Below are 14,969 nucleotides of genomic sequence, written 5' to 3'. Positions count from 1 at the left end.
GTCCCTAAAACGCATTTTTGTCCCCTGCCCACAATAATAAACCAAAAGCAGGAACCTCTACGACTGAGCCCGCCCTCCCGAGCGGCTGATTGGTCCATCGTTGGGGCCCGATTGGTCCACAGACACCTGATTGGTCCAGGGGGGAGACGCTCCTCTTTGAGCGGCCCTGCGCTCCTCGCTCTGTCCCGCTGCATTTGGCGGAGAGAGGAAGTGACCGAGCGGCCGCGGTGCGACCTGAGTGGCTCATCCCCGGATCCGTCACACGGAGCGGCCTCGGCGGAGACATTAATTGGACGGTCCAGCCGTCTGACAACTGCACGTAAAGTACAATACAGCGCGGCGGCTCGAAGCTTATTGAGCCTGCGCCGAGAGAAAAAGAGGAGGTTCCCGAATAGAGTGCTTTATTTATTTCTTTGTTTCCAACAGGGAGAGAAAAATAACAACAGCGACGCACAACCACAGCGACTTCATTTATACATTTGTTTTTGTCCGCGTACGCAGGAAAACTGGATAAGACTGCAGTGGTTGCTCGAAGGCCAAAGCCAAGAGGAGGAGGATGAAGCGGCGCAATGCGGACTGCAGCAAACTCCGACGGCCGTTGAAACGGAACCGAATCACCGAGGGTATATACGGCAGGTAACTTCTATGGAGCCTGGCGGAGGGTCCTCCTCCTCCTCACGACTCAAACGAGGGCAACTGAATGGAGATGCCCGCGGCTTGGTCTCTGCAGAGCGTGGGTTTTACTGCCATTAACACTCGTGTGTTAATTAACTGCAGCCGCTAGCACTCTTTATTAACCTGGCTAGCCGCTAGTATTAGCCAAGTGTATGCTAGCGTTATGTTATGGTTGTACATTCACTTGGAAGGCACCGTTAGCTGTTAAGCTAGCTGCGGCGTTAGGCCGCAATACAGTTTGAGCCATGTCACACAGTCTCTGTAACAGCAGCGATACTGTATGAAATAAGGTTTTTATGATACTCAGCAAACAGCCTCCCATGTGTCGTCAGTTGTCATCAGCTAGCTCTGTCCGAATTAGCTGCCCCCTGTCAGCTAATGTAACTTTTGTTGGCTAGCTCCACAGCAGCTTGTTGTGCTCATTGCCAACTTCACCACACACACCTTGCTCGTCCAGTAATACTCAAACCCATGTTATTATTAACCGTAAACACGATAAGACTGCAGCCAGTTAAACTGACTTCTGTTGAGTCTGCGTTACAACTAGTCAGTCTGGACACTAAACTGGCTTGACTGTCTTTAAAGCTTCACCTGACAGGTGCTACAGCTTTATGACTTCCTATGTGTCTGATAAACCAAGCGTTAGAAGCCACTTGTTACACATGTCATCTAGACTCAGAGTTGCAGGGAAGTCCTTGAATTATTGAGCAGACGCCCCCCCACCACCTTACTCACACAACCATCATGCGTTGGATCTCAAAGAACATCCCCACTTTGTCACTTTCTGGGTCTTACTGTTCCAACAGAAACATGTAAACTGAGATCAAATTACTTTATCGTATTAACTGTGACACCAGGAAAGATCCAGCAGCAATTTACATCATCACTCTTTGGGCATGAGCTACCTCAACAACTCTTAAGAAATACAGTCATGAATAAATAATGCGTATGAACTATTGTCATGTCCTAATGTTCAAAGCAGCATCACAAAAAATCATACTTAAGTAAAGACATGGGCCTCTTACAGAATTCCTGCAGAAGTCTATTACATTTCCATATACTTGTACCCAGTTGCAGTTTTTAACATAAGCTGCTTAGACTAAGTGCAGCACACACAAGCACCTAATCTGTCAAACAGCAGCTCCAGAGACATGCATCTTACACTTTACTCAACGCACACCCACATCAAGTGCAATCTCTTTGATATATAAATTTAATGACTCATGAGGGTAAAGATGAGCACCTTTTTATCAGGACAAATCACATGGCCAATATGAAAATACACACTTTTGAAGGTTGTGGCATTTTTGCATTTTCAAGCATTTCATGTCAAGTTTTTCTGCTCATTTTTTTCAGTACCTTCCTGTACTTGAAGTTCCTGGTGGTGTGGGCACTGGTGCTATTGGCAGACTTTGTACTAGAGTTCAGGTTCGAGTACCTCTGGCCGTTCTGGCTCTTCATCCGGAGTGTCTACGACTCCTTTAGATACCAGGGGCTGGTGAGTATAGTATAGTATAAAGTGTTAGACCGGAATTATGCCTTCTCAAGAAACGTTTGTCATCTTTATAAAAAAAATGCAAAGAAGTATGTTATGAATTACAGTTTGTCACAGAGTGGAGGGCACACACATCTTTCATCTATAAACTGTATGGTGTACCTGAGTGTTGACTAAAATTATTGGTGTATTCATTTCCTGCTAGGAGGCCGGTTTGAATCAGAGCTCCAAACAAACGTAAATGCTAAGGTGTAGAAGGAATTTGTTGTGCTTCAGGCCCTCAGCAAATAGAGGCTGGTTGTCTTAGTATTAAACAATGTGCTAAAAATAGGACTAATTCTCACAGACAGAAACAAAATAAGATACTGGAGCACACTATTCACTTTAACAATTTATTGACAAATGTCTGACTAAATATCTAAGTCGTTGTTAGTTATGCACAAGTATAAAAGAAGCAACACATATCGAAGCAGTTTAAGAAATGCGGAGCTTGAACAAGGATACCGACTTTAGACATGGACCGCCTTTTCAGCCTTCTGTTATGTCTAAAATCACACACAGACAGAATCACATTGTAGACAATTGTCTCACACGCTATAAAACGTGACTTATCATTCCACCATAAGTCCAAATGCCTGTACACATGAATTAAATATATATATACAATGTGTTGCTATAATATGCCATATTGTTATTATTAGTAAGCTTAAATTGTGTCTGCTATGAGTCAAAGCAGTGAATCCATGCCTTACCTTCTACTCCAAATGATCAGAATTCTTATGTACTTGTAAATATCATCAGGGATTTACCTCATCCTACAAGAGGAAAAGAGATTTTGTGGAGTAAAATGTCAGATGATAATCATCATATAATCATAGAATAACACACAGAGCATTCATTCTGACATACCAAAATCCAAGCAAATGAAGGAGACACTTTATGAGAATCTGTAAGTCAGAATACTGAGAGAAAGCATCTACAAATGTAGCGGGCAGAAGGTGCTGCAGCAGGTATACAATGATGTCACAAATCAGTAGTTTTTCGCTAGAAATGAACAATCTCAAAAACAACAAACTGTTTTTACCTTGTAGCTGCTTATTTGGATCGTCCTCATCTGACATGACATACACATTGATATATCTATAGATCTCATCAGGCATGCAGTTCATTACTCTCGCTGTAAATCTTAAAAAAAAAAAAAAAAGTTAATGTATCATAACTTTATTTATCTATATGTTCACTACAGATGGTGGGTTTTCTTGTTCTCATTGAAATGCATTGTGTAGGTGTGCGTGTGTTGGTGCGTCTGTCTCACAAAGATGTAGCAGGAGAGAAAAGAACACCTAATATTTCTTTAGTCACTGTAGAATTTGTTCATAATTTCAATATGGAGTTATCACCCAGGAGGAGATCCCTCCCATTACAAATGATACAGATAGGGCTGTGATCATTCATTGAACCGATGTCCAACAATTAAACACTAGTTGTCAGCCTGGAAACCATTTTCTTTTTGGTTTAAATTTTGATACTTCATGTGCTGACATTGTAATTTTTTGAAATACTAATAGAGATACTATCTACATCTCATTTCCCTGCTTATTTTTTTTGTTAATTGTAACTACCTCTCCTCTCACCTACAGGCCTTCTCAGTATTCTTTGTGTGTGTGGCGTTTACCTCGGACATTATTTGCCTCCTCTTCATCCCAGTGCAATGGCTATTCTTCGCTGCCAGTACCTATGTGTGGGTGCAATATGTTTGGCACACAGGTAAGACCCTTTTCGGTTTAGATTTCTTGTAATTTATTATTTTATTCTAATGCTGCATAGGAGAAGTGGTAAAATGCCAGTGATGATTTGACTTTACGGGGGCTGGTTTGTAATTCAGGAACAAAAGTTGACCTTTGTGTCCACAGATGTTCCGTTGACCCAAGCTTTCGTTTTATTTTCTCAAAAGACATTTAAGATAAATCCTCTTATGTAATTTCTACAGCTTCTACTTCATACTTCTGGGAAAAGCAGGTGTGAAAAGTAGTTTGCTTCACATTCACATTTTGCTTCTTAGAATTTTGCATGGTGTGTGTAAGTGAGCTGTACTCCACAGATTAGTTGTCACTCTGATTTAGTGGTAACCCCCTGTGTTGACCAAAGGCCAGGTGTCAGATTGAAATCCTAATGCCAGCTGGGGGAGGGAGAAACACAGATTTGGTCACCAGTGACTTTCAGAGTCTTCCAACGTAACTGACAAGACATTCACAACCATAGAAGTATTCACATTTCTGACCTTTACACAGCCCGGAGGTTAAGGTGTGTGAGTGTCTTACAGCAAAGGAGACAGTGGATAATGTCTCTATCGTGACCACACTGTCATAAGGGGTCAGAGGCAATGCTGCAATGAAGCGAACACATCAAGTGTTTACCAGTTGTTAACCTTTTCTGTATCTGCAAGTGTGCAGGGTAAGAAAAAGTAAACCAAGGCAGACCAATGTTAATCAAGGCGAATGACCCTGCCACCGTCTGTTGGGACAGTTGAAGTGGTTGCAACATAATCTTATGGCCTTAGTTATCGGTGTCTTTACAACCAGTATTGCACCTGTTGTTTTAGTATGGGTTATAATCTACTGTTCAATAAAAGAACCAATACATTTTATGCCAAATTCTTTAAATGTCACTGAGAATATAATTAAAGCCTTTCTCAAGCTAAAATATTATAAAATTAAGATTTTAGGCAGTGTCTTTTATGATTTTTTTTTTTTTTTTATTATGGCCAGGTATTCTGTGCCTGCTTTGCTAGTTGTTGCTCTTTACTATGAACACAATTTAATGCCCAGTTCTAACCTTTTCATCCTTTTCTTTTCAGAGAGAGGTGTCTGTCTGCCCACAGTGTCTCTATGGATACTGTTTGTGTACATAGAGGCAGCCATCAGATTCAAAGACCTGAAGAACTTCCACGTGGATTTGTGCCGTCCGTTTGCTGCACACTGGTGAGCCACTGTTTTGTTTTAACAAGGGGCGGCAGCACACTGTTCTTGAAGTTCCCGCTTTGATTGAAAAGGCATGTCTGAGTTTAGCGTCGACTGTGAATTTGTCACCATGGTGCTGAGGATTGATGTGAAGGAAATACTGTTTTATCTAAACACAGAGATTCTGTCATTCGTTTCTGACTTCATGAGGTCAGTGATGTCACATTGTTGTGGGCTACTTGCCTCTAATTTTATTCCCTTTGCTGATTTTCATGAAAAATCAGTTTAGGGTTGATTTCCCCCCCCCCCCCCTGAAAATCTTAAAGAGTTAATCACTCAAACATAGCTTATTATGCAATAAGGAACTGCTGTATCCTGGGTATTGGTCTGTCTGCACTTTCATGTGATCTGAAGGAGGCTTAAATCAGTACTCATTCATACACAGTATTGTATAAGGCTAAGAGGAATAAATAATTTTACTCCAAGGATTAATTTACATTTCAGCTGGATTTGGGTTTGTTAGCCTGTATAACATGAGTCAATTTAAAAGTGTGGATTCAGTCCTTGACTGAATCCCCACTTTTTATTCTTCAAACTATAATCAAAGGGTCGACTTGTAAGTGTCTTTTTTTATAACCTTCTTTTGTAGCATTGGATACCCAGTGGTCACGCTTGGCTTCGGCTTTAAGAGTTACGTGAGCTATAAGATGCGTCTTCGAAAGCAGAAGGAGGTGCAGAAGGAGAATGAGTTTTACATGCAGCTCCTGCAGCAGGCTCTTCCTCCAGAGCAACAGATGCTTCAGAGGCAAGAGCGAGAAGCAGAAGAAGGTAGGCTTCAAACCCATGTGCGTTTCATACTGTGTGCACACAGTTCAGGTTCATATGAGATCTGGATAATAAAATCACAGTTTTATTAGACATGTAAAAAATCACAAAACGGACATGTTGTGAAATAGGTATGTAGGGTGTCTGGATAGTTCGCTGTCAGGGAGTCAGTAATTCCGCATCCACGGGCCGTAAGTTCTGCCAGTTATCTTTGCATCAGTCATTGAATACTGTTGTAAAATCTATAGCAGGTACTTTATTCCCCCATTATTCTGTAAAAATATACAGTAATGTATGAAACAGAAAAAAAGTCATAACGTCTTTACAGCTATTGTGCAACGTGAAGGTTGAGAAAATACAGTGCGTTTGATTTATGTGAAGTTTAATGTTTAATCTGGGAATGTGGGCCCTAAAAACTGTGGGCCCTAAAAACAAACTATTCATCATAACTATAAGTCTTTCAAGTTCTCTATTGACATTACTCCAATATTACTCCACCTTAGACTTGCAGCATGTGCAGCAATTCCCACTCTATTCAAAGTCTGTGAGTTTGTAAGGTACACATAAATATGTTCATCCCAAGAGGCTCTGTTCTTTGTATGTTATCAGGCAAAGATTTGAAAAGAATCCTACGCTGCTGTTAAAAAGTCAAAATATTCTCTAAATAGTCTCTTTGCCTTGACCCAAGGTGGAAAACGTCATAGGTCAAGAAATTTACGTTGAGCTACAAACAGACTGAAACTGCCTAGTGACAAACTGTGCTTACATCTACAATTCTTAAAAAAGTTAAAACAGAATGACATAATAGTCGATATTTTCAATTTATACAGAGGGAAAATTTAAACATCATTTACTTGGGGGAAGAAACTGGACTGAAATGTTGAAATAATAAATGACATGAGATATAAACAAGTTAAGTAAGTTGAGCAATTGTAATAATAATTGAATTAACATTTTTAAAAAATTAGCAAGGGACTAGAGTAAAAGATGTTCAGAGACAATATTGAGTTTCCTGGTAGTACTTTTTACCTTTTTATATATTTGATAAGTGGAACATTTTGTGCATTCCACAACTGGGGGATTGACATGATGATGATACTGTCAACCAAAATTTCAATAAGCTTATTGTTCAAAATGACTCCTGACTGAACTAATGTGACATGAAGAAATCAGGAGCTCAGATGATCATGTGAGGATTTACATCAGTTCTGGATAGTGTCAGGAGAATAAAACAGCTATTCAGTTTTTTTACATGGATCTGTCTAGTCACAACTGCCATCCATGCATGATTTCCCATCACTTTAAATGTTGCTGCCCAATGTGTTTTATGAGGTGGCATTTTGTCATTTCCTTTAAAAAAAGAATAACCTGTACTAAAATAGATAGGTGAGGAAGTATTGAAACTGCTTTCTTTATCATTTAGATAATTTAAATAGTGCTTATTATGGCTGCCACTTAAATACTCCCAGGTTATTTCGCTCATTTACGAACCTTCATAAGCAAAATAGAGTGTTCGACCACAATATGTTGGGAAGTAAGTAGGAAAATTGTCGCCAGCATATGAGTTGGGACTAGACAACCAGTAAGTAAAAGGCAAAGATCACTGAAATGTGATGGTGTGGTAGCATTTGTAAAATATGAAAGATGTAGATTTACACACATCAGATATAACAGGAGATGAAGTCTCAAGACAGTTGTCATATCTATTTCATAAATGTCCCCTTTTCATTTCTTGTTTTCTTGCAGCAGCAGCAAAAGGAATATCTGAAGTGGACACACCTCCAGTATCACAGAACGGTGCCCCAGCCAATAAAAAGATATCTGCGCCACTGCCAGAACTAGAGTATAAAGAAAAAGGGAAAGAGGGAAGGGGCGGCGGGGAGACTAAAAAGCAGCACAACAGCAACAGCATTCTGCCATCATCAGTGGACTCTAAACTCCAGGAGATGGAGTATATGGAGAACCATATAAACAACAAGAGACTGGCCACAGAGCTGGGCAGTACAGAGAACCTGTTGCTTAAAGAGGACAACAATTCTTCCTGCTCCTCCTCGTCGTCCTCCTCCTCCAAAAACTACAAAAACGCTAGCAGCAATGCTGCAACGCTCAACTCCTCGCCCCGTGGCCATAGTGCTACCAACGGCAGTGTGCCCTCATCTGCACCACCATCTTCTTCTTCCTCAGGGAAGAACGAGAAGAAGCACAAGCTATTGGTAGCGAAGGGGTTGTCGGGTGGCTCTCACAGGGATCCCACAGACAACTGTATCCCCAACAACCAGCTGAGCAAGCCAGAAGCACTTGTTAGGTAAGAAGAGCATGCAAATTCATTAAGACTAATATACTAGTCAATATACTAAAGTTTGGCAAATGAATACATGAATATGGAAACCTGCTTCATTGCTTTTGTTTGGTGTTATCCTCTTACTTTACATTATCTCTGTCAAGAATGGAGTGTGGTGGGTCTGATGTGGAAGGAATACAGAAACCAAACTGTTCAATAGCAGTACTTTTAAAGCATGATTGTAATTTTTCTTACATTGCTTGCTACTTTACCCTTATCATTGACTGAAATGGTTTTGTTGCCTGCTGTTTATTTTGTGCTTTTTTTATTCTATGCTTCACTGCTGTGTTTTTATTGACCGCACCATTTACATTTTGACCTCTTGTGTCCCTGGAGCAGACAAACGCATGCTCAGAAATTGATTTTGCTTTATGCAGCTAAAACAAATCCATTTAAAATACTGAAATCTGCTCCGATTGACCTCCCAAGTTTTGGCCATTGATGATGTAAGAGAACCTGCACAAAGCAAACAGATGGTCATCAGTGTTTCCCACAGAATTAGATTATATTTGTGGCTGTAACTGATGGTTCTTAATGCCAAGTACTTGGTGACTAATATATAATTGAACAGCTCAGTTGCTTCATGTTGTGTCAAACATCATGAGACGGTAAAGACATCCGGTAAAAGCTTTATAGAATCTTTTAGGGTGCAACAGGACACCGGTGTGGCAGGATTTCTCCTGGGGCTCCACATTCTAACAGAAAGTTCATAGACACAGCTCTATGAATTAAAGTGTTACTTATTTGAAAAATCAAAGTGGATTTCTGTTGCACATTTTTCTTGGCGACTGCCAGAATTGACAGCAGATAGGAAAAACATACCACATATAACAATATCTGTAGCATCACATTCTAGTTTGAGTGTGTATCTGGCTGTGTATCTTACTCATTAACATTTGAATTAAGAGTCTTTAAATGTAATTCATAAATCTGCTTATATTAAATATGAGATGGCTTTGGCAGCAATAATAATTCAGGCAAAGCTTTGCTTCTGAGAGACTCATCTGTGATCTAAACTTTTGCACAATGAAGGGTTGAGGTATACAGACCAAAACATGAAGAGTCTTTTATCCCTGGCTACATACATATACATGTATTGATACTAGAGTGTAATATTTCTTGGAATTCAACTTGATCTTTGCTTACAGAGGCAGCGTTATGTATTTTCTTAAGATCATGCTAATGTCATGTAAGCAGCACATCAATGCGTCTCCTCTTTTAACTCTCCCACCTCTGACAGATTGGAGCAGGATGTTAAAAAGTTGAAGGCGGACCTGCAAGCCAGCCGGCAAATAGAGCAGGATCTGCGCAGCCAGCTTGGCTCACTGGGCAGCGCAGAGCGCTCCATACGCACTGAGCTGGGTCAACTTCGCCAGGAGAATGAACTGCTTCAGAACAAGTGAGTTGTGCTCATTGTCACTGTAAGAAAACAGCAGTCTTTATCAGAAGAATCATTACATAATCTACTGTGGAAATGCTTTAAATTCATAAATGAGTTTCCGATTAGGGAAATATCTTCTAGAAGATTCTTACATTTTGTTGAAGAATTTTCATGCTATGTATTTGTGTGCCTCTGCACTTGCAGGCTTCATAATGCTGTGCAGGCAAAGCAAAAGGACAAACAGGCTGTAGGCCAACTAGAGAAGAGGCTCAAAGCAGAGCAGGAAGCTCGAGCCACTGCTGAGAAACAACTTGCAGAGGAAAAGAAGCGAAAGAAGTTAGAGGAAGCCACAGCAGCCAGAGCAGTAGCACTAGCAGCAGCATCCAGGTTCGTGCACATCTGATGTTACAAATTAAGTTTTCAACCATTTTACTCTTGACTTGTCACTTCTTTCTTTCAAGGTGTGTTGTTTTTTTAGCTTTAATGTAATTCAATACTTTATTTCATACTTTTTTACAGAGGGGAGTGCACAGACACATTGCGGCGACGAATTACGGAATTAGAAACAGAGTGTAAGAAAGTAACACTGGATATCAAGCTAAAGGAGGACCAGATCCGAGAGCTTGAATTGAAGGTGCAGGTGAGGATATATAATTTTAAATTAAATCACTTGTAGAAGATTATTAACATTCTCAACAAATGTTTTACTTGCATGTAGTTATCTTTTTTTATCTTTTGGTTTTGTGTAATTTTTTGTAAGGGGAGTTGGTTTATTTTTTAGATTTTCTGCCTGTGTCAGCTAATGCATGGGTGGTCAAGTAAGCAGTGTACATTTTTTTGTGGTAATGTAGAGAAAATGTTAAACTTCTTAACCTATTTTAACTTTTTTATCTCAATAAACAATAGTGCTCACACAGAAAGCAGCACAGTAGAGTCCTAACAAGCAGTCAATACACTTTCTAAGAATAGTCAGTCAATGATTAACAGCCTTTTTTGTCAGACGGTATTTACACAGTGCTACCAACAACACAACCTTCAGTCGCCAGCCTAACCATAACCCTAACCCAGTTTTAAATTAACAGCCACAGACCCTCACCTCCAGACTTCTCTCTTCTCTTCCTCAGGAGCTTCATAAATATAAGGAGAATGAAAAAGACACAGAGGTGTTGATGTCTGCGCTGTCAGCCATGCAGGACAAGACCCAGCACCTGGAGAACAGCCTGAGTGCAGAGACAAGGATCAAACTGGACCTCTTCTCTGCACTGGGAGATGCAAAGAGACAACTGGAGATAGCACAAGGTCGGCTGATTGACTAAATGTTTATTCACACATGATACTGAAGCTGCTTTCAGACATGGATGTTTTCTGGAACTTTTCCTGCCAGCTGCCTAGTAAAATGTCTGGAAAGTGTCAGAGTAAGCTCAAGTGAGGATGCAGCAGGAAGTTGTACCGATGAACACTAGATGGACATGAACACTGGAAGAATACAAATAGACGCCCGCCCTCGCTTGAATGTTCCTGCTGTGAATGTGGACAATCTCCTGTTGCGTTCTTCATATATGAAAGGCAACTGAGGCTACATCCATACAAATGATTTGTTTGACAATGCATCATCACTGTAATGATAACGTCTGGCGTCCACACTACTACAGAGTTTTAGCACTGAATGGAGAAGTTTGGAAAGGCTGCTAGCCCTGCTTTTGTTTGTAGACTGCTGGGCAGCTTTTTAGTCTGGACGGGCACTGGACAGAGGTGTTTGGAAACTGAATGGAAACTCGCTGATTTGTTAGGCTCCTTTCATACGAGTCTACATCCATACTGGATGTGGCCAGAGTTCATGTCTGAAAACAGCTTTAGAGTGTGAGGACTCGTACTAATATTTGGGTTGTAATCATATATTTAAGTTCTTGTTTTTGTTAATGTCTTCTTCCAGGTCAAATCCTGCAAAAGGACCAGGAGATTAAAGACCTGAAGCAGAAGATAGCTGAAGTGATGGCCGTCATGCCCAGCATCTCCTACACAGCTGACACCAGCAGCATGAACCCCGTGGCCCCCCACTACTCCTCCAAGTTCATGGACACCAATCCTTCTGGCCTCGACCCCAATGCCTCTGTTTACCAGCCAATGAAAAAGTGAACGCTTGGTCCTGCCCCTCCATCCTTTCCTCCCCTCCATCCATACTCTCGTCAGTTTTTATTTCACCTGCAGGCCCACCACCTTCCAATCTGCTCGGCATGTCTGTGGCTGAGAACATTGTTTTTTCTTGGGGTTTTTTGTTCTCTCCTCGCCAGGTCAGAAGGATGTTGTATTGTGTGACTGTATTTGTTGTAGTTAAAACAAAAGACAAAAAAAACTTAAAATGGACATGTCAACTAGGAAGTCCCAGATTTTTTTTCTCTTAAGTGTCTAGTGAAACCTCACAGAATCGGGTATGTACCTTCATCTCAAGGTTGTTGCTCTCCCTTCCCCACACTGCAGCCTGTTACCTGCTCTTTGGTCCTGGGGAATAGCTTCTTATTTATTTTTTTAGGTTGATTTATTTTATTTTTTTCCTACAATCATGAAGACGAGTTCTCCATTATCATACAGCTTGACTTGTATCCCGTTTTTTTGGACAGATTTTTTTTCTCGCAAGGTAGTAAGGCAACATCTGTAAAACCAGAAGAATGTAGTGCAAAGTTGGCACAGACTCTCTCCTCTGTTATGTTTTATTTATTCTTTCAATCCACAATCAGACGTCAAATTAAACCGGCCCTCCGCTGCTTTGGGGTTTGGTGGTAAACAGTTTAATTGTTTTTTTTTCTCTCTTAAGTGACGATTTCAACCAGCTGGAAAAGATCTGATGTTGGAAACAGAAACAGACTTTGAAAAGAAACAAACCCCAGGAGCTCTAAATGTTGGCTTTAAGTTCTGAAGAGTTCTTAAGTTGATGAAGTGCAGGAAGAGAAGACTGCAAGTTCACAGCTTCTCAGTACTCCGCATCGTCTTTCTCCAGTTGTCATGATCACAGTGCCTTGAGTAGGGGACATAAACTGAGAGATAATGCGACATTGCCCAGCCCAAATTAGTTGTGAAGCATCTGGCTTAAGGTGGAATGGATACGAATTTGCCCTCGCTCAATCAAGACGGACAAAGTTGACTTCAGAAGCCGATTCATTTTTTCCAGCCAATTTCCTGGAGGGCAGCTCTGTCCATTTTGTTATAGACATCGCAGTTAACAGATAAAGTGGTAAGCACCAAAACCAATAGATTTCATTGTACTCCTGTTTGCCTGTTGTCAGTATATTGGCATGATGTTATCTACCAAAGAGTCTACTGCACACAAGTCTCTAAAGAAGCTCATCCATACGGCTGTTAAACCCCAACTCCCTCAGTTGAAGCCATCTCTCCCTCTTTTCTTTATTTGAGTTTCAACTAAAAGTTGCACTGTAGAAAACACACGCTGTTTGAAAGGGAAATTTATAAAGATGGATTGTGCAATGTACACACAGCATCGGAAAACGCCAACTTGAATATTAACAGTTAAATATTATTATTTATTAATCTTCCACTTCAGTTTGTGTGCCAAGACTGGAATGCTTGTTTCTTCTAGTAATGTGTTCAAGAATGTACCGCAAATAAATTGGCTGACATTTGTTTTTTTTTCTGTCAAATATCCAGTTGGATATCACTTAATGGAAGTATCTGTTTAGCAGGTAGAGAACAGTGGTCACCTGCTTGTAGTAGACCGTGTAGTTAAAAGTAAGGGACTAGAAAGTCAAACATTTCCTTTTGTGAATGTTACAGTATTTGCAACTGTCGGGCAAGTGGCTGTTTTTTTTTTTAAAGCAGCTTTCTTTACTCCCGTTTCTGGTATTATCGTTATTTTCCTGCAGGGAGAAAAATCGCTTAAGTCTGATGTGGTTTCGCTGTCATCTGAAATGACCATTGTGCGTGTGGTTTTCGCATATCGTAAATGGATTTTGGTTTGTTTTTTGTTTTCTATGCCCACAGTCGCTGCTCTGTTTCTCCCCAGGTCTGACCTTGGCTGTGCTCTCGCTCTGTGAGGTTTGCAAGGAATAAAACTTTTTTTTTTTCTTGCAAATTGACTTCTCTCGGTTTGTTGCTGTTCCCCGAACCACGGGTCTTGATTTTAAACACTCCTTCAGCTTTGAATACGAGTTTGTATTACTACAGATGTTTACACCTCAACATCGTTATTTATTTATAGTTTGTTATTAAGGGGTTCTAATACAAGATGTCACTGATTTTGGTCGGAAATGAAACTAACTAAAAATCATGTTTCTCATGTGATTCCCAACATTTTATGGTATATATGTTTAAGTTCACCTCTGAGCCATCTCAACCATTCCTGTATTACATATCAAAAACTGTCAGCCCATCAGTTTCATTTTATTCTAATGTCATCTTTCCTAAATCATTTTATTACTTCACTCAAATTAAATGCATTGCTAAATACTCAAAGTTAAAGTTAAGTTACATATTACATGTGGACATTTTTTTATGACAGATCTGACATAAATTCCCCCCCCAAAAAGCTTAAAAAAGTATTTGAGAATCATTTTTTGACACACTCCAGTCTGAAGATCACCAAGATGCATTGTCCTCTCTTTACCACTAGGGCGCAGTGTCCCTCTGCATAATGACATCTCTGTCCAAACACTGGTTACTGGCCTTCAAGAACCACTAAATCCTTCTTTTCAAAACCAGAAAATCCTATTCAGCTCAGACAAAAGGAATTTATGAGAAATGTGTTCGTGCTAGGGGCTAATCACAGCTTGTCTAAACATGTGAATCAGTGGTGCTCCCAGTGCTATCCAGCAGCATTGGGCTCCCTGGTAAATGAGGTTGTGCACCATTGGAAAAACTGCTATAAAGATAATTGTATATTTCTTATTAATTTGTAATCACAATCGGGGGGTTTCTGTGCTCTACTGACCTCTGGTCCTGAGATTCCAGCGATGGAGCCATAAAAAAGATTAAATTCTGGTCTGTCACATTTTGATTTAGAGTGATAACCCTGTTCATGCACTGAGAGTATTTTGGAGTGAGATAAAGAATCTGTCTGCCAAGTACACAGAATGCTGGTACATGTCAGAAGCTCTGCCAGTCTTCCCCAAAATATACCTGATAAACCTGTGCAGTAAGCAATGCTCCTCACTCCAGTAGAGTTAGGCCTGCATTTTTTTTACAGTCAGTTTATTATTGCTCTCTGAGGTTCAATTTGGAACCACATGATTTGACTGTTTTGGCAGAATGGAGCATGTGGAATTAAGAGATTATAATGCGTCT

The 14,969-nt window shown here is 40.3% G+C and overlaps 1 protein-coding gene across 2 annotated transcripts; it reads left to right on the top strand.

Annotated features, from left to right (window-relative positions):
- The first annotated feature begins 212 nt into the window (after positions 1-212).
- maco1b (macoilin 1b) lies at positions 213-13,761 on the top strand. Of its 2 annotated transcripts, none has more exons than XM_053434710.1 (11): positions 213-636; positions 2,032-2,173; positions 3,811-3,937; positions 5,028-5,151; positions 5,780-5,958; positions 7,705-8,260; positions 9,537-9,695; positions 9,882-10,064; positions 10,197-10,317; positions 10,802-10,976; positions 11,611-13,761. In XM_053434710.1, exons 1-11 carry the CDS (start codon positions 557-559, stop codon positions 11,811-11,813), a joined length of 2,049 nt encoding a protein of 682 aa, XP_053290685.1. In that variant the 5' UTR covers positions 213-556; the 3' UTR covers positions 11,814-13,761. The 2 variants fall into 2 exon arrangements, with proteins under 2 accessions (XP_053290685.1, XP_053290684.1); XM_053434709.1 differs by having other exon boundaries at positions 214-636; positions 7,702-8,260.
- The last annotated feature ends 1,208 nt before the right edge of the window (positions 13,762-14,969 follow it).

The sequence above is a fragment of the Pleuronectes platessa genome, chromosome 11 (genome assembly GCF_947347685.1).
Source record: "Pleuronectes platessa chromosome 11, fPlePla1.1, whole genome shotgun sequence".
Classification (NCBI taxonomy): Eukaryota; Metazoa; Chordata; class Actinopteri; order Pleuronectiformes; family Pleuronectidae; genus Pleuronectes; species Pleuronectes platessa.
Note: the sequence above shows the minus strand (reverse complement) of the source record. Positions and strands in the feature narration are given on the sequence as shown.